This window comes from Lontra canadensis, unplaced genomic scaffold (genome assembly GCF_010015895.1).
Source record: "Lontra canadensis isolate GAN:19392208 unplaced genomic scaffold, GSC_riverotter_1.0 scaffold1, whole genome shotgun sequence".
NCBI classification, from domain to species: Eukaryota; Metazoa; Chordata; class Mammalia; order Carnivora; family Mustelidae; genus Lontra; species Lontra canadensis.
In genome coordinates, this window is record NW_022630995.1 from 94,145,327 (window position 1) to 94,170,278 (window position 24,952).

General features: G+C 34.7%; 1 protein-coding gene across 18 annotated transcripts in view; it reads left to right on the forward strand.

Annotated features, from left to right (window-relative positions):
- CAMK2D (calcium/calmodulin dependent protein kinase II delta) overlaps positions 1–24,952 on the forward strand; it is a 335,597-nt gene that overhangs the window by 263,523 nt on the left and 47,122 nt on the right. For 5 of the 18 annotated variants that reach the window (XM_032859073.1, XM_032859151.1, XM_032859160.1 and 2 more), the window contains exons 9-13: positions 12,106–12,200; positions 14,689–14,811; positions 15,630–15,713; positions 16,164–16,206; positions 19,817–19,854. In XM_032859073.1, coding sequence (XP_032714964.1) covers positions 12,106–12,200; positions 14,689–14,811; positions 15,630–15,713; positions 16,164–16,206; positions 19,817–19,854 — 383 coding nt within the window. Of the gene's footprint in view, positions 1–12,105; positions 12,201–14,688; positions 14,812–15,629; positions 15,714–16,163; positions 16,207–19,816; positions 19,855–21,219; positions 21,253–24,182; positions 24,243–24,952 lie in introns of all 18 variants that reach the window. The other 13 variants (XM_032859036.1, XM_032859092.1, XM_032859030.1 and 10 more) reach the window with 5 other exon arrangements.

A 24,952-nucleotide genomic window follows, 5' to 3' on the forward strand; every position in this document is an offset into this window, starting at 1 on the left:
CAACAGTAAATTTATTTTGATGGCTTTCTTGCATATTTAGCTGTTTCCATTATTCCCCAGTGGAATGAGCAAATGTTCTTTATAGATGTCACTGAATCACTGGATTTTAACAAAACTTTCTTCTACACCTTAGCTCAAAAAATAATAAATGTAAGCCCACATAAACATAGCCAACACACACACACACACACACACACACACACTCACCTTTGTCTTAACTATGTCTCTCTCTGAATTAGATATCACTTAGAACAGTTATGAGTGATAATGTGTTAGTAACTATCACAGAACGATCATGACTTTTCATGAATCTTAAATAAGATTCTCTATGGTGATGCCAAAGAATTTCCATTTGATCAGGCTTGCTAGGTAATCCTCATGCACACCAACATTGAACAGCATTACCCTAACTAGTTGCAGATTTCTTTAGGACAGCATATTTTAGGATTCTTGCACAATATAGCAGAGGTAGCAAACAGGTGATTTACAGATAGGTTGGCAAGACTAGTGGGCCTTTCACTTTGGGAAGTGTTGACATTTATTATTTAAATTTATAATTTATTATCAGGAGATTTTTTGTAAAACTACCAGTTTCTGGCTTCTCTAAAGTAATCAAAAGAACTAATAACAAAGTGCTTTTGTCCTTAAATAGCAGCTATACCTGTCAGATAATAGACACGTGCTCTCCCCTGGCTACCAGTGCCCCTCGCCCCCATACACAGTGCAGGCTCAGGCATTCATTTCTGTCTGATGCTGAAAGAAATGTCAGTTTGCCACACCTATTAAATGGCATAGTTTCCATCATCTGGAAAATAACTTTCTATCTTACTGACATTGATCGTCTAGATCTTTCTTCTACTGATCATTGGCCTTGTAGGTCAGAGTTAATTAAACATTTCCTATTTGAATTGTATGATTTTTTTTGCATAAGGTATTACACTATAAAAGAGACCCATACTTATTCCTCATATAGTTAATTATGCATTTCCAAACTCCACTCATAGTATGCCCTTTATTGACTGAGAGCATTAAGTGGGTATCTTGTTAGATTGTTCCATTAACTTCCCACGGAACTCTGAGTTTCTCAACATTGCTTCTTTCTTTCTCCTTTCATCAGAGCAGTCATTAAAATGCTTTAATCATTAATGTGATTATAAGTTTAATCATGTTTCTAACTCTAACTTTTATTAAAATCATTTTTGAATGTTCTTGATAGTGTAATCTTTCTACCTAATCAGTAATCAGTGCTTCTCACCTCTTATTAATCAAGTATCTCTAGCATCACCCAAGCACAAATATGCATATATGACAGTTAAAATTAATTTTAACTTCCATTTTTAAATGTTACATGAAGCTGACTATGTCAAAATAGTTTTTTAAACTTTTTGTTTCGGAAATTTTGAAGCATACAAAAGTTGATAGAATAATATAATGAACTGATGGCTATCTTATCTCATCTATACCATCCTATTCATTCCTCATCCCCCAGATTATTTTAGTCAAATCCAAACATAATATCAATACATCTATACACACTGTAATGTTTACCTCTAAAGGAGTTCTTTTAAAAGACTGACAATGATAGCAACACTTCAAAATTTAATATAATAACTAAAAACCTTCAAATATCTTCTAGTGGGGGGGATTTGCTCTCTTATCCCTTAGTTTTGTTATTATTTTCGTCTCTTAGGTCTCTTTTAATTTGTAGTTCCTGCTTCTCTCTCTCTCTCCCTCTCCTTACTTTCCTTCCTATTTCTCTGCTGAAAAAACCTGCAGTTTCCACAGCACTCCTATAGAGTACCTGATATTGGTCTCTACATAATGTTTGCCACTATAAGCAACCAAGATTGGTTATTGCAACCAGAAGTGGCTTATTGGTTATTGCAACCAGAAGTGGCTTATTGCAAGGAAGGATAAGGAGCACAAGATGATACAGGTGTACCTTGTTATAACAAAGAGAACTGTTAAAGGCCACAGACTTTTTTTTTTCCTGGCAAGAACACTTCAGGAACGATATGACCTCCAAAGGTTGGATGTTTCTCATGATGTTAGTGGCCTTTGATGATCTCTACCTAGATATTAACAGGACTCAGGACCCAACTTGAAGAGGCTTCTTCTGGCTAATGATGGGACAATTAGAGCATAAATGAGAAAAATAACAGTAATGGATTAAAACACATCAAATGAATTTAAATCTCTGCATTCATGGTGATAATCAAAATACAATAGCAATCTTAACCTTTGGATTAGGGGATTAGTTAATGAGGAAGCAATGTGTCATTTTGAAAACGGATTAGCAAAAGGGAAAAAAAATCTGTTACTCTACCTTTCCTGTATGACCTGTAAGATGGGATAATGAATTAATTGATTAAATAAGTTGTTCTCAGACTAAAGAAGGTATAATAGAATTACAATATCATTATTTTGCAACCCCTAATGAACTACTAGGTAGCGATCATCAAAGGCACTAATGTCATGAGAAACATCCAACCTTTAGAGGTTATGTCATGATCCTTGAAGTGTTCTTGCAAAAATAAATAAATAAATAAATGTATGTGAAGATTTTGATTGACTTTTAAAATTTTACTGCCTTAGATATAGGGAAATTTAAAAAAGGGTTTGTGGGTTTTTTTTTTTTTTACATTTTTTTCTCTGACCTAGGAGAAAAAGGTAAAATATTAGAGTTATAAATTAAAAGGTAAAATATTAAATTAAATAAAATTAAAAGGTAAAATATAAATTAAAAGATTAAAAAAAGGTAAAAAATTAGAGTTATAAATTAAGAAAAAAGTAAATTGCCCCCTTACTAATGGGGCAAAGACGCTCAGACAATAAAAACTTTAAAATAATCAAGTTAAAGTACCTAGCTAAAGGAAAAAGTGGCTGCAGGAAACATTTAAGGCAGGACCAAATTGAAACCTTCCCAGTAAGAGTCAAGGCCTCTCAATTAAACACAAACAATTTAAAATTTAAAATAACCATTCCTGTTAAATTTCATAGATGAAGAAAAAGTAGCTGCAAGGAACCTTTAAGACATAATTTTGTCAAGCCTACTTGTGGCTGAAACAGTTAAATCACACAAACTCTCATACTCCATTTCCTCATCTGTAAAATGGGGACAATAACATTATCTACCACACATCATTGTACATGGAGTAAATGAGATAATGCACTAAAGCACATGTAGCTGCTCAGAAAAATGTTACCTACAATAAAACTTACTATTATAGCATGACTCTCGTATTATTCTAAACTTTCAGTAAATAGGACTCCAAAAGTATATAATTCAGGAAGACCTAAGACTCCAATCTAATGATAAATCAAAGTAAGCTTACAAAATAATGTTTATTTAAATAGGCACTGAAATTAAACATCAGTCTACTTAATAATACCTGTGTAGTTTTTGTCTTAAAGCTTCTGGCCTGTTTTAAAATCTTCTCTATTTGTATAATTATTTTAGTAAAAGTAGATTTTTTTTTTTTTTTTGGTAGAAACTCCTCAATCAAACAATTAAATTATGGGCATTTATCTGTGTAGTGGCTGACAGTTCTTGAGGAACCAGTCATCAGTGGGCCTTCCCCTTCGCAGAGATGGACTGTATCAAGTGTCGGCCAGCAAGGCTGTAGACGTAACACAAGGACAAAGCCTCAGAGGCAGGCCACGCTTGCAACCCAGCCTAGGACCAGAATGCTAACTGACTCCAATGGCAGTCTGTTTTATAATTACATAACAGCATACCTCAAATGTTTATTAGAACAATGTCTAATTAAAAATTAGTGTAGGCTAATAGTAGAACAAATCAACTAAACTAAGAGCTGGTTCTTTGAAAGAATTAATAAGATTGATAAACTCCTGGCCAGACTTATCAAAAAGAAAAGAGAAAGGACCCAAATAAATAAAATCATGAATGAAAGAGGGGAGATCACAACCAACACCAAAGAAATACAATTATGAGAACATATTATGAGCAACTATACACCAGCAAATTTGAAAATCTGGAAGAAATGGATGCATTCCTAGAGACATATAAACTACCAAAAGTGAACCAGGAAGAAATAGAAAACCTGAACAGACCCATAACCAGTAAGGCGAATGAAGCACTCATCAAAAATCTCCCAACAAACAAGAGCCCAGGGCCAGATGGCTTCCCAGGGGAATTCTACCAAGCATTTAAAGAAGAATTAATTCCTATTCTCCTGAAACTGTTCCGAAAAATAGAAATGGAAGGAAAACTTCCAAACTCATTTTATGAGGACAGCATCACCTTGATCCCAAAACCAGACAAAGACCCCATCAAAAAGGAGAATTACAGACCAATATCCTTGATGAACACAGATGTGAAAATTCTCACCAAAATACTAGCCAGTAGGATCCAACAGTACATAAAAAGGATTATTCACCACAACCAAGTGGGATTTATTCCAGGGCTGCAAGGTTGGTTCAACATCTGCAAATCAATGTGATACAACACATTATTAAAAGAAAGAACAAGAACCATATGATACTCTCAATAGATGCTGAAAAAACATTTGACAAAGTACAGCATCCTTTCCTGATCAAAACTCTTCAAAGTGTAGGGATAGAGGACACATTGCTCAATATTATCAAAGTCATCTATGAAAAACCCATCGCAAATATCATTCTCAATGGAGAAAAACTGAGAGCTTTTCCGCTAAGGTCAGGAACACGGCTGGGATGTCCGTTATCACTACTGCTATTCAACATAGTACTAGAAGGCCTAGTCTCAGCAATCAGACAACAAAAAGAAATTAAAAGCATCCAAATCAGCAAAGAAGAAGTCAAAACTATCACTCTTTGCAGATGATATGATACTTTATTTGGAAAAGCCAAAAGACTCCACTCCAAATCTGCTAGAACTTGTACAGGAATTCATTAAACTGTCAAGATATAAAATCAGTGCACAGAAATCAGTTACATTTCTATACACCAACAACAAGACAGAAGAAAGAGAAATTAAAGGATTCAGTCCCATTTACTATTGCACCCAAAACCATAAGACACCAAGGAATAAACCAAAGAGTCAAAGAATCTGAACTCAGAAAACTATAAAGTACTCATGAAAGAAATTGAGGAAGACACAAAGAAATGGAAAAATATTCCATGCTCATGGATTGGAATAACAAATATTGTGAAAATGTCTATGCTACCGAAAGCAATCTACATGTTTAATGCAATCCCTATCAAAATTTTTTTTCAAAGAAATAGAACAAATAATCCTAAAATTTATATGGAACCAGAAAAGATCTCGAATAGCCAGAGGAATGTTGAAAAGGAAAGCCAAAGTTGGTAGCATCACAATTCCAGACTTCAAGCTCTATTACAAAGCTGTCATCATCAAGGCAGTATGGTACTGGCACAAAAACAGACATAAAGATCAATGGAACAGAATAGAGATCCCAGAAATAGACCCTCAACTCTATGGCCAACTAATCTTTGACAAAGCAGGAAAGAATGTCCAATGGAAAAAAGACAGTTTCTTCAACAAATGGTATTGGGAAAACTGGACAGCCACATGTAGAAAAATGAAACTGGACCGTTTGCTTACACCACACACAAAAATAGACTCAAAAATGGATGAAGGACCTCAATGTGAAAAAGGAATCCATCAAAATCCTTGAGGAGAACACAGGTAGCAACCTCTTCTACCTTAGCTGCAGCAACTTCTTCCTAGACACATCACCAAAGGCAAGGGAAACAAGGGCAAAAATGAACTCTTGGGACTTCATCAAGATCAAAAGCTTTTGCATAGCAAAGGAAACAGTCAACAAAACCAAAAAACACCTCACAGAATGGGAGAAGATATTTGTAAACAACATACCAGATAAAGGGCTAATATCCAACATCTATAAAGAACTTATCAAACTCAACACCCAGAGAACAAATAACCCAATCAATAAATGGGCAGAGGACATGAACAGACATTTCTGCAGAGAAGATATCCAGATGGCCAACAGACACATGTAAAAGTGCTCCACGTCACTCGGCATCAGGGAAATACAAATCAAAACCACAACGAGATACCACCTCACACCAGTCAGAATGTCTAAAATTAACAAGTCAGGAAATTACAGATGCTGGCGAGGTTGCGGAGAAAGGGGACCCCTCCAGCACTGTTGGTGGGAATGCAAGCTGGTGCAACCGCTCTGGAAAACAGCATGGAGGTTCCTCAAAAAGTTGAAAATAGAGCTACCCTACAACCCATCAATTGCACTACTGGGTATTTACTCTATAGATACAAATGTAGTGATCCAAAGGAGCACATGCACCTGAATGTTCATAGCAGCAATGTCCACAATAGTCAAACTATGGAAAGAACCTAGATGTCCATCAACAGAAGAATGGATAAAGAAGATGTGGTATATATATATACAATGGAATACTATGCAGCCATCAAAACAAATGAATACTGTCCATTTGCCACGACATGGATGGAACTGGAGGGTATTATGCTGAGCAAAATAAGTCAATCAGAGAAAGACAATTCTCATATGACCTCCCTGATGGAGGAATTTGAGAGGCAAAGTGGGGAGTTTGGGGGGGTAGGGAAGGAAAAAATGAAACAAGATGGGATCGGGAGGGAGACAAACCATAAGAGACTCTTAATCTCACAAAACTAACTGAGGGTTGCCAGGGGGTGGGGGGTAGGAGGAGGGTGGTTGTTGGATTATAGACACTGGGGAGGGTATATGCTGTGGTGAGTGCTGTGAAATATGTAAGCCTGGCGATTCACAGACCTGTACCACTGGGGCTAATAATACATTTTATGTTAATAAAAAAAATTAATGTAGGCTATCCCATTACAAAGCTAATTTTCTTCTTTACCCCCCTAAACCATAGCTGAGGTATAAAACTACTTAGGTATGGCCTTTCTTCTACCTGTGTTCTAGGACCACAAACACAGACACTCATCATCATCCTTATCATTAGATGCATCTGTTACATCTGATAGTAAAAATAATATAAAAATAAATTTCAATTAATGTACACTAAGTTTATAATGTGAAATATAGAAAAAATTTTTTTATGTTGTGAAGATGAGGTAGCAATATATTGAAATTTTTTTTCATGGTCTTTTTTCCTTTTTAACTCCACTATAAAATACTTTTCAGTTTTGATTTTAAAGCTTTATAAGTTTTTTATTCAAGAATGTTTAAATATATTGTTACTTAAATTGTTCTACTCTGGTTGTGATTCACACAAATTTAAGAATCTGCTTTGAAATGGAACCTCCTGAAACAGGCTGTCATAGTCTAGGGTGATTAAACCACCTTTTAAAAGCCATTTTAGCTGCCATACTGTCTACGATATAAAGATGTCAAGTCTGATGGACAAGAACACGGCTAGAGCTCCCTAATAAAGAAAAGCTAAAGAAATCCAAGAGATCGAGACTGGTTTAAAAAAAGAAATCTTGGGTCATGCCAGGCAAAGCTTTACCTGTCTTACCGATCTGTCCTTTGTTTCCATGGTTTAAGGGAAACAGCAAAAAAAACCCAAAACAGTAGAGGTCAGAGTAGTGGCAGAAACTAAAGACCTCATGCAGGCCAATAAACTTTTCAAAAGTAGAAGGGGATTGGTTCAAGATGGCAAGGTTAGAAGATCCCAAATTCACCTCCCTCCATGGATATCCTGACTCTGCAACTTCATATGGAAAAATTTCCTCTTTAACAACAACAACAACAACAACTAAAAGCTGGCTGAGTACATCGGGCAAAAGAAAACCACACTGAAGTGCATAGGAGAGGCTGGGACACAATCTCACGATAAACCCTGCCCATGGTTCCATGACCAACAATGAGGAATAAACTCAAAACCCAGGCCTTCTCCTTGAGGAGTAAAGGGTTCATACCCCACAGCCAGCACTTCAACTTTTAGAACATGCACCTGAGACATGAGCACCAAAAACATCTAATTTTGAAAACCAATAAGTCTCATGTCCCAGATGCACAAGGGTATCGTGATCTGAAAGACCGCTCTTAGTGGGCCTGGATGCTTGGACATATCTGCCCTAGGGCCCAGCTCAGAAGCAGCCTGATTGCATCCAGACATAAAGTAAAGGAGGTTGACCTGCTTATGTTACAGTATCAGCCTGTGGGCAGGCATCTAACTTAACACACATATCTGGGAACCTAGGAATATTCTCTGGCAAGTGCTGTGTCCGTGCTCTCCCTTTGCTGTGCTCCAGAGCACCAGGAAGGAAGATTTTACATGTGTCTTGTGCCCTGATCTTTGTGGCTGCAGCCCAGGGGATGCCTCCTGACTGGCTGGCTCTGGAGGCCAAGGGGTTTTGTATTCTTCATCTCATAAGACTGTAATTATCAGCATCATCCAGAGGAGCTTATATCCATGTCTGGCACCTTGATTTTTGCACCTGCTACTAGGCGACACATCCACATTACCAGCTCTGTTGGTCAGTGGAGCTTCCGCTTGTGGGTCCCATAGGACAGTAATTGATGGAGAGATAGTTCTTAAATAGCTACCACCCCCACTGCACAAAAGAGGCAACAGGCCTAGGGGCTTGGTCTTTCTGTGAAGGGGACCTATTAACTAAAAACCATTGTGCAGCCTGAGCAGCAGGTTTCAGTTAAACACACATCTAAGGAATGACTATAATCCTTTCCAGAGATGTCAGCACCACTATCTTCATGCTGTCCTTCTGCCACACTCCAGAGCGCCAGTGTCTCCTGGAGGGAAGCTTTGCATGCAGCTGGTGTCCTGGTTTTTACATCTGCCCTGTTTTTGCATCTGTCCCCTAGGGTATGCCCCTTGATTGCCTGGCTAGTCAGGAAGACTTGCATGCCTGGGTCCCACAGGACTGGCAGTTGGAGACAGAATTCTTGGCTGGCTGCCACCCCAGGATACTGCACAGACAGCAAGTTGAGGCATACCTCCTTCCAGTCTTTCTGTGAAGGGGGCCTCTTGGCTTGTCTTAGAACTTTGGCCCGAGGAGCAGGCTTCAGGGTTGGTACACATCTAGTAGATTAAGAGCTACTCTCTAGGAATGTAGGTTGTAGACACCATCTTGGCACTCTCCTTCTGCCTTGTTCCAGCTTGCCAGTGTCTCTCAGAAAAGAGATGATACATTCATCTGGAGCCTCAATTTTTGTGACTGTCACCCAGGTGACCGCCAAATTACTTGGTCAGTGGGGCTTATGCTTGTTCCATAGGACTGACATATTTGCATAATTTTTAAAGCTGGTACCTGAGGGTCTGGCTTCCAGACAGCCTGAATCTAGGTAATGAGCTCCTTCTCTTTCAGTCACTGACAGGTCTTGGGACATCCTCACCTACTGAGGGCTCATAAAAATATAGTAGGCTTTTTGAATAATAATAAAGTTTTGAGAGATAGCAGAGTTGAAAGACAAGGTTCATCTTCTACACAAGGAGAGGCTGTTGTTTTATCTACTCTAGGGATCAACACTTTTCATTTGAAGTAAAATGAAAAGAAAAAAAAAAAAAGAGGCATATATTCCAAATGGAAATATAAAATAAAACCTCACCCAAAAAAAACCTTAATAAAATGCCGATAAGTAATTTAACTAATAAAGAGCTCAAAGTAATGCTAATAAAGATGTTCATCAAATGTGGGAAAATAATGGATGAACACAGTGAGAACTTCAGCAAGGAAATGGAAAATAAAAGAAAGTACCAAATAGAAATCACAGAGCCAAAGAATACAGTAACTGAAAAACATACTAGTGAGGCTCAACAACACATTGCATGAAGTAGAAGGATCAGTTAACATGAATCCAAGCTGCTGGTGGAACTCAGCCAATCACAGCAGCAAAAAAAAAAAAAAAAAAAAAAAAGAAAGAAAAGAAAAAAAATAAAAATAACTTAAAGGGCTTATGAGACAACATCAAGCAGACCGACATTTACATTATGGGGTTCCACAAGGAGGAGAGAAAGAGGCAAAAAACATGTTTGAAGAAATAATGGCTAGAAACTTCCTTAAGGAAGATAAGGAAGGAAGTGGGGAAGGAAACAGACATTCATATCCACAAAGCCCAGAGGTTTCCAAATAAGATGAAATCAAAGAGACCCACATCAAGACACATTATAATTAAAATGTCAGAAGTTAAAGATAAGAAAATAGTAAAAGCAATAAGACAAAACAAATAGTTGTGTACCACAGAACCCCCAAAATAAGTGTTTCAGCAGAAACTTTACAGGCCAGAGTGAGTGGCATGATACATTCAAGATGCTGACAGGGAAAAAAAAACTTCCAACTAAGAATATTCTACCCAGCAAAGTCATTCAAAATTGGAGAGATCATGAGTTTTTCCATATAACAAAAACTAAAGGAGTTAATCAAACTAAACCAGCCTTACAAGAAACGTTAAAGGGATTTCTTTAAGCTGAAAAGAGAGGTTACTAATTGGTGACAAAACATATGGAAGAATAAATCTCACTGGAAAGGTAAATACATGGTAGAGGTAGTGGATTAATCAATTATAAAGTACATGGCTTAAAAGACAAAATTAGTAAAAATTCTATGATCGTGATAACTAGCTAAAGGATGTAGAAGTAAAATGTGACATCAAAAACAAAGTGTTGGGGGGCACCTGGGTGGCTCAGTGGGTTAAGGCCTCTGCCTTCAGCTCAGGTCATGATCCCAGGGTCCTGGGATTGAGCCCCGCATCTGGCTTCTGCTCAGTGGGGAGCCTGTTCCCTCTCTCTCTCTCTGCCTGCCTCTCTGCCTACTTGTGACCTCTGTGTCAAATAAATAAATAAAATAAAATAAAAGTGTGGGACAGGGAAGAGTAAAAATGTAAGCTTTAGAATAAGACCAAACTTAAGTTATCAACTTAAAAGTAGACTGTTATAATTAGAACTTGTTATATGTTAAGCCTCCTGATAACCACAAGGTGAAAACCTATAATATATACGGAAGAGAGAAAGAGAAAAGAATATAAGTATACCACAAAGAAAAGTCATCAAACCACAAAAGAGAGCAAGAGAAAAAAGGAACAGAGAGAACTACAAAAACAATTAACAAAATGACAAAAATAAATGCCTATCAATAATTACTTTAAATGCACATGGGCTAAATTCTCCAATCAAAAGATATAGAGTGGTTGTTTGGATTGGGGAAAAAAAAATAAATAAATAAATTTACACTGCCTATAAGAGACTCGCTTCAGATCTAAGGACACATAGACTTAAAGTGAAGGGGTGGGAAAAACTATTTCAGCAAATGGAAACCTAAAGAAAGCTGGAGTAACTATACTTGTATCAGACAAAACAGGCTTTAAAATGAAGGCTGTAATAAGAGACAAAAATAAGCATTACATAATGATAAAGAGGTCAATCCAACAAGAGGATATAACATTTGTATATATTTATGTACCCAATATAGGAGCATCTAAATTAATAAATTTTAACAGACCTTAAAGGGAGAAATAGATAGCATTACAGTAGTAGTAGGGGTTTTTAATACCCCATTTACATCAATGGATAGATCATCCAGACTGAAAATCAGTAAGGAAATATTCACCTTAAACACATTAGACTGGATGAACTTAACAGATAATTACAGAATATTCTATCCAAAAGCAATAGAATACACATTCTTCTTGAATGCACAAGTAACCTTTTCCAGGAAAGATCATATGTTAGGCCACAAAACAAGTCTTGTTCAGGGACACAAAGAATACGTCATCCCGATGACAGGCGAGTTTCATCTTTAGGTATTGACCTGCTATGCCTCTTCAGGATTCTTTGGTCCTTAAATTAATAAGGAAATTAGATAGTATGACCCATTAGGCCAGATGCACATAACAGAAATATATGTAATTTCCCATCCAAAAGCAACTGAAGAGCACATTCTTTTCAAGTGTACATAGAATTCTTTGGTTTATGTTTCAAACTGCCACGTATTATCAGAGTTCTTGAGCATAAGAACAGGAGTATTCACCCTCCACCGAATGCTTCAGATTAGATCAGAGAATGTCTTTGGAAAGTTTTCCAAATACTGTATTTCCTCTCTTTGGATGGGTGTGGCTTAGAGTCATTGTGAATCTGCAACATTTAACTTATTGTTGCCTGAATGATTAAACATTATGTTAATATGCTCATTCTGTCCAGGTGTCATTCTCTATATCCTCCTGGTGGGATATCCACCCTTCTGGGATGAAGATCAACACAGACTGTATCAGCAGATTAAGGCTGGAGCTTATGATGTATGTAATAAATGTTCATATAGCTGTAGATGAGTGTTTGTGTTTTGTCTTTTGACCAAGAACCAGATTTTTTCATTACAGGTTTAACTATAATTTTCAACTGTTTCTCTTACTTTTTTTCTCTCTCCTAGGGAAAGGGAGATAAAGAGTAAGGAATGTAGCATATGTATTCAGTTTATATTTCCTTTTAGTTCACTATCTCCTAGGATGGAAAGAAATACAGTTGGAAGTCTCTAAGGAAGATGACCTTGCTTGTAAAAATTTGGGGATCTGAGTGCATTTTAAAACATAGAAAAATTTAAAGATTTTTGCTTTAGAAATGATTACTGCTTGTTAAGTTGAATTATATTCCCAAATGTTTATCACATAATTTTAAATAGTATATCAGTAGTACTTTGCAGTGATCCATGTATCAAATAGAACATTGTTCCATTGCGTTAGCTTGACTTTTTTTGTCCTGTTTCTATAATGGGCTTCTGTGCAAGCTTTCATTTGAAAAATGGGTTTCGTAATTTTAAAATGTTTGAAAATCACCGTTATAATACATTTAATTTTCAGTTAAGAATATTTGAAAGTATAAATATGAATTAAGTCCTAAATCTAAAAAGTAAGGCCTTATCAATTTTCTCTTTATGGCTTAACTTTGTGTTCATTGATATAATTTTCTTTCCTTTGACAAATATATCTGTAAATATAATTTACCACTACCTCTGGGTATACCTCACTTAGTCAGCCCTCTGAAAATTAGAGTTCAGAGTCTGGAGATGCTTTCCATGTATTATTAAGTGGGGTTACTACAAGAAGTAGGCATTATTGGTCTATCCTGCTGTGTCCAAGTTAAAAGCTCAATGTGGAAGTGAAAGGAGTTTTTAAAAAGTCTGTATTATATTGTATCAGGCCACATGAACTCAGCATGTCATTTCTTTATTGCATGGAGCACTGGGTGTTATATGTAAACAATGAATCTTGGAACATTACATCAAAAACTAATGATGTACTGTATGGTGACTAACATAACACAATAAAAAAATAAATGTTCTACATATGGATGTGTGTAATGCAAGAATTTAAAATGTATATTCTTTTGATTTTGAAGCATTCCATTCTAGTCAGACTAATAATTGGACCAAATTATGATTTATGTGGCCATAGCTAGCACATTCATCATTTTTACAGACTACAACTAGGCACCCCCGGGAAGATACAGCTATGCAGATGCACTGTTTGATCAATATGAAGGAGGGACTTTGTTAAAATTTTAAAAATGAGAAAAAGGCGCACCTTTATTCAGGCTGAACCAGCTCCCAATTTGCTGTCGGAAGATCTGTACACCATGAAGGAGTGGCCTTGAATATTTCTTCAGTAGCTCCTAATCATTAACAAGCTTTTACAGCTGCCCATAATAACATTTGGAATTAAAATGAAAGTGGTAAACTGGTAAAATTTGAAGTATTAAAGAGTCACTATCATTTCTTATTTCATTTTGCCAATGGGTCACAAAGTACCCATTTTATAACTACTAAAAGTAAACTAAAGTCCATGATACAGTGACAGTGGCATTTGTTCCAAGATTATCTATAACAATTCATGAACTGAGAAAAGGATCTGATATTCTGTCTGTTGCTTAGAAACTAATGTGATGTAAATTTTTCTGAACCTAACAAGAGTAGTATTTCTACTAATAAATTATGTGAAAACAAGTTTGCATTTTTATCAACACAAATTTTAAATGAAGAAACTTAGAATAAATAGTTTATTGTATAGTTATTCGTGCACAGATGGATTACTAAGAGAAGTTATGAATACTGGTTCCTTTTAAGAACTTTGCTTTTTGATGAAATTTGTAATCAGGCAGATTAACCTTTCTGAGATGTTAAAATGGAGTCCTGCTAAGGTTCTTGTAGTCTGAGATTTCTTTCAGTACTGTATTACAAATAGCCACAAGTAGTAGGTCAGTTTGGGCATAGGTAATGGAAGCTGTGTTATTATCTCTACTATTCCTGCTCATAAGTTATGAAAGTATGTAATACCTCTTTTTTTTTTTTTTCTGTAATACCTCCTTTTGAATCTTGGTGTAATAGCATGATGACATCAATACATGTGACAGCCTGTCAGCTTTATTGATGTTTGCAAATAATTATAAGATTGCATAAAATTTTATTTTCAAACCAAATAAGGATGCCTTGAGAGGACTAGAAGATTCTTAAGTTTATTTTTCTAAATTTTAAAGTGTATTTACAAGGTATAATATGCAATTTAGAATAGATATTTAGCCCTTATTGGTTATTTTTCTTTATGTAAATAGAGACAGAGGGGATATATACTGCTATATATCAGTTTATCTATCTGTAGATCTAATTTAACTTCTACAAAAAGTAAACGTATGAAGAAATTCACTACTTAAGGAAATGATTAGTTTGCTTGGTTCTTCCCTCTTTGACTGAGTGTATCTATTTTTTAAACTCTTTATAAATTTGTATTTTTTAAGTTTCCATCACCAGAGTGGGACACAGTGACTCCTGAAGCCAAAGACCTAATCAATAAAATGCTTACTATCAACCCTGCCAAGCGTATCACAGCCTCCGAGGCACTGAAACATCCATGGATCTGTGTAAGTGACAATTCTGTAAAGACCTTAGGAGAAAAATTAAAAATAAATTCCTCTTTAAAATTGTTTTCATGGATTTAAAATAATTTTTGCAGAACAAGATGAAACTAAAAATGAATGAATATTTCACTCAAGGTGTTTAAGAAAATAAATTTGTAATGATGATTGCTGTTTGGGATAACAAAATCTAATTTACATAGATTGATGAATATTGCCTACAATAATACAAGGAATGAGTATTTCCCCTACCAGTTATTGATAATACTCATGAACAAAGGTCAAGGAAATGACACCAGGATTAACTATATCCCAGTAGAGAATATTGGACAAAGTTCAATTACTTATCATTAAACAGTTTTAGTGGGGAAAAAATAAGGTTTAGAAGCTTGTAGTAAAGTTATACTAGCAAGAAAGAATGGCCATAGTAGCCTGAATATACTTTAGGTGTGCTAAGGAAAACTGAGATTTGGAAGAAATGTAGAGATTTCAGTACATATCTAGGGTTAAGTGTCAAATGTTAGGGCAGTAAATATGGTCCTAAGTAAATGAAAGACAGTACAATAGAAATATAATTAAAGACATTGAAATAAAGGTGATTTGGGGAACTATTGATACTCATTTCTATACTTTCTATAGATAAATGTTGCAAAAATAGTCTTGGCAAAACTAGTCATCCATTATTAGGGAACTTTTTTTGCAAGTAAATAATTACAAGTTCATCATATGGGTTCAGGCACCATTAATGCAGATTTGATGAAGTTGAGATAATGTAATACTTAGTATGTTTTAAATATCCTAAGTTTCCTTTCTTCCTCTTCCAGCAACGTTCTACTGTTGCTTCCATGATGCACAGACAGGAGACTGTAGACTGCTTGAAGAAATTTAATGCTAGAAGAAAGCTAAAGGTAAGTTATTTTACATTTTTGTGGGGAGGTAGACGTGGCAGAGTGAGAAATGAGATTCTCTATGAGAAAATAACTTTTCAGCAAGACTTTTAAATGTGCAGACTTCAGTAGTCACTCTTCTTCTGGCTCTTCAGAAAATGGAATAGCACACTGAAAGTAAGTCTACAGTGAAGAGTTAGGATCTCTGTGCAGTGTGTGCTGTGGTTCCTCCCCTCGGAGGAAAACAACTGTACATCTTGGTAATTGGAATCTGGCCACACACAGGGCAGCACAGCATTATGTAAGATATAAACCTTCTGCTCTCAGGAAACAAAAACCAAAAACAGACAAATAAAAATCTCCCAGCTGAAAGTAAGGCTAGGAGAAGATATGTTATCAAAGACTGTTTATTTATCAGGACAAAGATTGGCTTAAGTAACATTAATTTCATATTCTTTATCTTTCTGACAGGGTGCCATCTTGACAACTATGCTGGCTACAAGGAATTTTTCAGGTACATGTATTAAGAATTCTCCTTATTCACTGCTCTCTTTTTTAGTAGTCATCTTAGAATTAAAGAAAAACCTAGTAATAGGAAAACACTATTGTTTAGGGATAGCAAATATATGGCATGGATTCTTTCCACACAGCGCCTGTCATTAGGAATCCATCTGGGTACTATCTCCACAGAGACATTAGGCATGTGACAGCACTCTTCACGAGAGCTCTCAAGCAGTCCCTCCCCTGGTCAGTGCCATGCAGCTGTGAAACCTACCTGTCATCCTAGCTGGGGTACACACAAGTTGAAATATGTACTTCCTCCTTTTAAAGCTCAACATTTCAAACCTAGAATTAGTTCATTGATATTACATCAACTAATAGGTATAAATAAAATTTTTTTGTTTGTCTCATTCTCATAGGGAATCCCAATAAGCAAGATTTTTAAAAGAAGACCATTATTGAGGAACCCAGTTCTCTTAGGCCCAAGTTCTTTCAAAAGTACAGTTGTATCTTGGCACACTATAAGAATGGTTGCATATTTCAAAGGTATCTAAACACAAGAATTGACAAAGGACCCTACTTCACAGTAGTATCACAGGATAATAAATGTTCCTCAAAATGATTCCATGGTAGAGAAGTGAGTTGGGGGAAATTGGAGGGGGAGACAAACTGTGAGAGACTGTGGACTCTGAGAAACAAACTGAGGGTTTTGGAGGAGAGGAGGTGGGAAGTTGGGTGAGCCTGGTGGTGGGTACTATGGAGGGTATGTATTGCATGGAGCACGGGGTGTGGTGCATAAACAATAAATTCTGGAACACTGAAAAGAAATAAAATTTAAATAAATAAATAAATGATTCCATGCTAAAAATAATTTTTTAAATAAAATAACTAAGCCATTTCTTTATTATAGGAGTGACTTTCTAAAATGGGCATAAATATGTCCAGAAATTACTTGAACTTTGTAACCCCTTTCTTTAATAGATTATCACAAAGGACCATGTTTCCAAAAATCATATTTTGGTAAATGCTAATTAGTCTTATGTATGGGGAGGAACTGAAACAGCAAGAAAGCTGCATTTGGTGAAGTGCCTGTTGAGACATGGAAGGATTATCAAAAAATTTGCCAAAAATACTACCACTTTACTTTGCTTACTATTTATATAAGAGAGATCTGAGACATCAAATTATCCAGCTATTCTTCAGTGATTTTTCCCTGTACATATTTAACTCCTAGGTATTATAGTGCTATCAGGTGATAATCCATAACCTTCTCAGGTGTTCTTTAACCTTCTCAACCTATTTTTCATTACTGTTCCTGACTATATTAAATGGTCAGCTTTTGCCCCCCATTATATTTAGTTATACATAATGTGAAACTATAGGAGGCTTTCCAAAGGCTTCCAGTGACCTGTTAAACAGCAACAAAGATGAGAATACAATGAGTAATGCTATAAATTGAGGAACTGTGTTAGATATATGTATTTTGTCCGGTTTGTTTGGTGTAATAAAACATTGTTACTGCCTTTGTCAAGTTACCTGTTTTATGAACAGTTGATTAATATAGTTGACATTTATATGGGTGAGTTCAATATCATCTCATTGAATATTAACTAATATATACTATATTCAAATAAATATTTCATTGTGGCCCCAAAATTAGTGAATTAATAAAAGATAGGATGATTAACATATTTTGTTAAAGATAAACTAACTTGAAAAAATCTCTAATATTATGTATTTTGTTAAAGTCTTAATTACACTCTTAGGCATAAATTGGGCCTTCTTAAATATATAAAACACTCATGTATAGAAGCTTTTTGTGTACATCACATTTTCCTTTTCATCATTGTGTAAACTAAAAACTCATGACTAATGTGTGAATTTTATATTGTTTCTGATGTCTTAACATGAAAGGCAAACTTTTTTTTTTAATCCATCACTTTAAAACCAACTGAATAACTTTGGACCGAGTTACACCATCTTGTACTTGATACTGCATTTTAGTTTTGAGTATTTTATTCATTCTGTTTCATTAGGAAACATGCTCTTTATAGTAATTTGTCCATAAGTATATGGTTATAAAGTTGTTTTTATTTTTTTTTCTTTTCTCCCTTTATGTGGAATGTATTTCTTGTGAGGTAAGGTGAATAGTAACCAAAAGGGACATTTCTGCATCTCCCAGGCCAAATCCCTGCTTAACCCTGAATCATTGTCTTCTCTTTGCTTGCTCTTGCAATTTCAACTATTCTGAGTTTGCTTTCTAACCTCTTAACTGCCACAGGATTTACTTAATATTGCTTTTTAACTCTAGGCAAATGGTATTATAGCTAAGGCAACTATTCTTACAATGTCAATTAATAATAAATTAATAGCTTTGTTGCTAAAGACTAAATATAATTAACATTTTTGTATTTTAAATAAACTTAAAATTATACCAAAATGATATCAAAATAATATCCCAAATCAAATGGATGTCAGGAAATTACATGTTCATGCAGTTCTATTATAACTAGGTATTTCCATTTCAGATATCAAAGTCTATACTGATACACTAAGTAATTATAAACAACATATATATAATTTATATATTTTATATATACACACACACACATATATATATAAAACATTAAATGGAAACAGGTGTATACTTTGTCCTGCATATTCATAAGTGTTCTACACTTGTTGTACTAATTGTCATTAGCAGTTACATAATCTGTTCACTGTGTATGAATGTACCCATTCATTAAGTATAGTTTTTGAAAAGATGACTTCACCTTCTGATATACTCAGGAAGCTCAGTAACAGAAACTAAAAGCTGTGCTTGGAGAAATTGAAGTTTCATATGAGACCATATACTTCAGGGGTTCTTTAATTTAGTGGAAGATTGTGTTTTGTTTTATATCTTACCTCAAATTTTATGATTTTTAATTTTTGATGTAAAAGGCTTTTGCTTATGAAAGCCTTATATTCTGATTTTGAGGTATAAAGGAAGACAGCATGCCTTTTTTTTTTAAAGGTCCTATGCTGTTTAAAAATTTGCTCTTGACCAATAATATCCCTTTTATTTTAAATACAATTAATATCAATTTTTGTAAAAATGAAAGCTCTCATTTCAAATACATATGTTTTAAAAGGGTGTTATTTAGTTAGAGCAAATTTTCACAAATAAATTTCAAACCTTTAGAAAGAGGGACTTAAGTGGCAGAACTGACATGGTCACCATACTTGTGGTATGAATGAACATGTAATACAATCTGTCAGCTAATGTCTGAAGACTGAAAGCAACTTTCTGGATTACAAAAGCATAGTCCAGTTAAAGTTCCAGTATCCTTTTCGCAACCAACAGTGAAATAAAGTCCAGTAACATAACTGGCAAAGTGTTCAATTATACGCAATGAACTAAACAAGAATTTAGTGCTAAATTTGATATGGCAAAACCAAGAAAAGTGATACTGTATTTCAATGTCCTGTAAACTCGTGTTCATCCGTGTGACTTTGATAATTTGGCATATGTTGGCCATAACTCAGTAAAGGTGGTAGAAGGAAACAATAATCTGGCTTGTTGCCTGGTATGGATTTCTGTGGATAACTCACTGAAATGATTTTACTCTCTCATTTTGCAGCAGCCAAGAGTTTGTTGAAGAAACCAGATGGAGTAAAGGTAAGTTAAACTTAAACAGGTGCTCCTAAAATCATTAATGACTTTCAGATGCTGGATCATTTTTAAATGTTAAATATAATTTGTGAGTTTTCACAGCTTGTATTTTTTATAGTTCCTATAAAGGATACAGGTTGAAGTATAAAATAATATCTAAAGGTGACTAATATGTATGGCAAGAAAAAGTATATTTTTCTATTTTATTATAATTAAATAATCTGACAAAATAATACTTTTATATGGAGTTGTAGAAATTGGATATCTAAATCCTCTCTGCTTTACTACCTCCTGAACTATCATAGTGACCTGAAAAATCAATGAAAACCAAATGCTTTGCAACTAGTTATGCTATGCTCTTGAAGTCTGCTGAAATGTATAACCTGAAAAAAAAAAAAATCAAGTCATAGGGTCTGGGAAATTAAATGTCAAATGATTAAATTTCTCTGCTTGGGCAGTTTTTATAATGGTCTTAATTGTTCTTGCTCTTCTATCATAAGGTATTGAGACATACTCAAGGTGAATATTCTGAAAAATTATAGAAAAATTTTCCAGAAAAGATAACAGGATCTTTTGGCTTTCTTGGATTTCTAAAGAAAGTAATACGACTTATTTTCTATTGGTTCTATTTTGTTTCATGGGAATTTATCTTTGATTGAATGTAACCTTGTATTTATATTATGTTTGTTATCTTTCTGGAGTATTACCTAAGTATTTTGTTTCTTTAATCCTTTTCTTTCTCTTCCAATGACAGATGTGTACTTTCCTCATGAACACTTAAACATTCTTGGGAATTAGTTAATATTCTAACATTTGAACTTGACCTAAAGTTAGTTGGTCAGTTTATTTTGAAAATATAACATAGAAGATCATTTATCACATCTTATGTTCATGCCCAATCATTTCTTCACCTCCTGTTTATGTGTGATTTGGGAATTTCCAGAGCTGTGGTTACCATGCATTGTGATTCCCATTAAGATGGCATTTGCCTTTTACCAATTGCTTTCCTCAACCTGTAATGTTCTCTTCCTTCTGCTTAATTTATTCAGTTTCAGTTTCATTAATGATGGTTGATGTTGCCTTTTTCCCAATGTTACATTGGTGAAAATGTGATATTTTAAATTTTCAAAATGTTTCATTGTGTGTTTTTCTGTACCTTTCAGTGATGCAGAGGCCACAATCCCTATCAAGATATTTATTTTTACTACTATCCTTATATAGAAAGAAACATTTCCACAGCTTTTTTTTCTTCTAGACAACTTAGAGCTCCTCTTTAAAGAGAAATTTATTCTGTGCTCCTTGCTTTGAAACTTTAAAGATTCAACCGGTCACATTTTTTTCTTTTCCTTTCTCTTTGACTGGTCAATTCAGAAAAGGAAGTCCAGTTCGAGTGTTCAGATGATGGTGAGGATCTCTATCTGCCAGATTTCTCCTCCTGTGAAAATTCACACTTAGGAATAAAAACAGTCTTATTTACCTAAGTTAGTTTAAGTGGAGAAAGTGTAGGACCATTACACATCAGTGTCACTTAACTATCAAAACACAGTACCCACATTCACATAATACTGTTTATCTTTGAAATTGAATTTCTAAAATATGTAAAAAGTTCATACTTTTATCCATGTGCTATTAAAGGATCTTTTATAAGACCAGGGTCCAGTTTTCTCTTGACACTGAAGAGATCCTGACGTAGTTAATACCTGTTTAATGATAAGTGAAGGAATACTCTAGGATTATTTTTAAGTGATGATCATGATTACTAAAACAGGAGTTATTTTTAGTTCAGGTACATTATAATGCATCTACCATGAAGTTTATAAATAGTGTGAAAGTAAGCTTACAATGGACCCTAGTTAAGCATCTTATAGAGGGAACATTTATTAACCTCAAAACTGAATAACCTTAACACCTGAGAAATAAAAATATCTTACCCATGCCTCATAATAGTAATTCAGTGAATTACTGAAATATCTGGTTTGATTTAGTTTTGTTAAAGGAAAATAGTTTCCATAACATGAAATAACTATATTTCATAAACAGAAGTTTTTATATGTTTAAAAGACAGCTTATAGTTTAACTCCTACTTAGTATTTGACTCTTTAATAAAAAAGAAGTCCTCCTAGTCTTTTACTTAGAAGTTCTTTTAATTAGAAAACTTTTACTTCTACTTTTACTTAGAAATTATCCTATTATTTTTCAACTAATTAATTAAAGTTACAAGTACCTTCAAAAGACTTCCCATAGTAATAAAAGATCATTTTAACTTAAAAAGTTTGTAACTGTATATTTAAACACAATTAAAAGTGGTGGTTGAGGCTCATATTTAACTCCTATTTGCCATGCCTGACAATAAAGCATAGCTCATCCAGGAAGAATGGCCCTCGATTGGAAAGGTTGACTTGGTAGTGTGTATACACTGTGTACCTGTGTGTGAATGTGTCTAGGGGTGTGTGTTGTATGTGTGTACACACATTTGTGCAGAGAAGTATGTGTGCATAGGTGTACATGTGTGACGTTTTCACTGAAAGAAATCAGTTCTTCACAACCATTCTAGAAAACTATCAAGTCTCTTCTCTCAAAACAGAAATAAAAGTATGAACAAAAAAAGAAGTAAAAGTATCTCAATATAGTCCTCTCTTACTTTTGTATCCACTGATATAAACTGAATGTAACATAATAAATACACGTGGTGCTTTAATTATAAGTACTCTGATCATTTGACAAGACGTCATCTGTGTTTTGCCACACACTCTTCCTGAAAGGAAATTGTGTGTGCATCCCTCCTTTTTTATCATGTATTTCATACTAACATAAGTACTAAATTTTGATCTCTTCTTAATAGATTCCATTATCTCTTATTTCTTTCTGGCTGTTGCTCAAATTTGATACTAAATTCTGTACACTTTTATGTAAAGAAAAATTTTAGACCATCTGCAAAATAGAGATTGATGGTTTAACATTTAAAGAGTTTTTCAGTAAAGGGCACCAGAAGTTTTCTCTTTTCTTGCATGTCACAGAGCATAATGTTATAGCTTATTTAAATAATACTGATACCAAACAATCACACAAATGTGAATAAATAGAAAAACAAAATATTATATACCTAAATTAATTTCTTTAACCTTCTATGTTCTTCCCAGTAGTGGTTTCAGTATGATCTTCAGGTATAAAATACAAAAGAAAAAAACTCCCAGAAAGTCCAATTAAATTGGTGTAATTGCTTATAAACTCATTTGGTGTTCATCTGTTTTATACAGTACGTTTTTCTCCTTGAGACCCTTAAGAACATTTATACTAAAATTATGGGATGTGTTCCTTTAGATAATAATATGTAAAGAAAATAGTAGTAGATAATGTAGTATAAGAGAATGAATGTTAATTTATATTTCTGTTTGGTAACCATAATGTAAGTTATCATACATGAGTTTAAAAGAATGTTGACTATTACTGTTTAGTTTTTGATCCTTTAGTGCCCAAACTCAGTTGTGATTTCAAGTTGTCGCTTGTCTACCTTGATTTTTCTCTGTGCACCCATTATAATACTTATCGACGCCTGAGCTGCTTTCACAAGTGTCTTCCGTTGTGAGATGATCTTTCTTTAAGGTCATCCCCAATATGTTAAAGCAAAGGAGTGATATTACCAAACACAATCTTCAATAGTAGCACTTTGAAAGAAAAGCAAAGTAGTAACACTTTGTCAAGAAACACAGTGTTTTCCTCTCAAACAATTGTGAAAAAGGTCTTCTGACATTCAGAATATAGTAAAGAATTCAGTTTGCCCATTTATAATTGGAGATGTGTTTTTTTAAAGAGGCCCAGACGTACCATTTAAAAAATATAAAGCCTGCATCTCATCAGAAGATAGAGGTTTTGAATTGGATGCCTATTAAGCAAAGTGATGATGGCTTCTCAGAGAAAGACGGTCTATGTGTGACTTCAGGATCAAGAATAAAATGAAAAAAAAAAAGTGTTCATAACAGAGAACAATTGGAAGCTGGGAACAGAATCCACCTTGAAGAGTATGAAAATGTTTATATTTATTTCATACTCTAAACTTGATTCGAGCTCCACTGAAGCGGTTCTTCGGTGGCTAATGTGCCACAGCCAAAGCACCCAAGTCTGTTTTATCATTCCACTGTCAGAGACACGGTCCTAGCCTGTATGACTATAGAATTGATTATTATTCTTGTCAGACATCACAGTGTCTTTCACGTTCATCCTCAGTGGCTCTTTATTTTCAAGTCTATATCTCCACATAGACGTGCTGCAATATAGAGACATTAGCTATGAAGGGGTTTAAGGCATCTCTGTTTCTATTTTCTGCATACCTACAGATAAACAACAAAGCCAACGTGGTAACCAGCCCCAAAGAAAATATTCCTACCCCGGCGCTGGTATACCTGGACTCTTTGTAACCCTTCTTAAGTTCTTTATTGTTTTTGTTGTTTCTCTCATTTGCTTTCACTCTATAGATACATATATTATATAAGTACTTTATTTTGTTGGGTTTTGTTTTGCTTACACAGATAATGAGAAAAGTTCATTTCGTTTCTTTTTTGTTGTTGTTGTTAAGGTAGTTGCCAAGCAGTGTGTTTCTAACATGAGATGATCTCATTTCATTGTCGAACATTATTCTGATAGCTGTGGTCTCTGTAGTTGAAACTGTTGCATGCTGCTTTAGAATACAGTAGAATGCGCTTGTGTTGCTCTTAGCTCTTCTTCTGATGGTAGCTCTAGATGATGCAAAAAACGGTTTCCTCCTTTCATGATAGAAATATTGACATCAAGGAGAGCTAAGGGGATTATTGCTAGACAACAGTAATGTAGACCTTATTCAGAGTTCCCGTTCCCTCTTACTAAAAGACAGCAGGGCTTTGTAAGACCTCACTTTTTGAGATAAAGAGGCATTGGGTAATTCTGAGCTTCTTGTTTGCTGTGTTTTAAATGATCACTGTTTCACTTTAATCCAAAGAATGAAGTGTATAGCAGAGAGCTTTGAATGATCAGTGGAAACGAGTTTTGCCCCTTTTAATCAATTCACACTATTTACAACTAAATCATTTTAATACTTTGAGATAGTGTTATATTAAAAGTCAAGATTTGA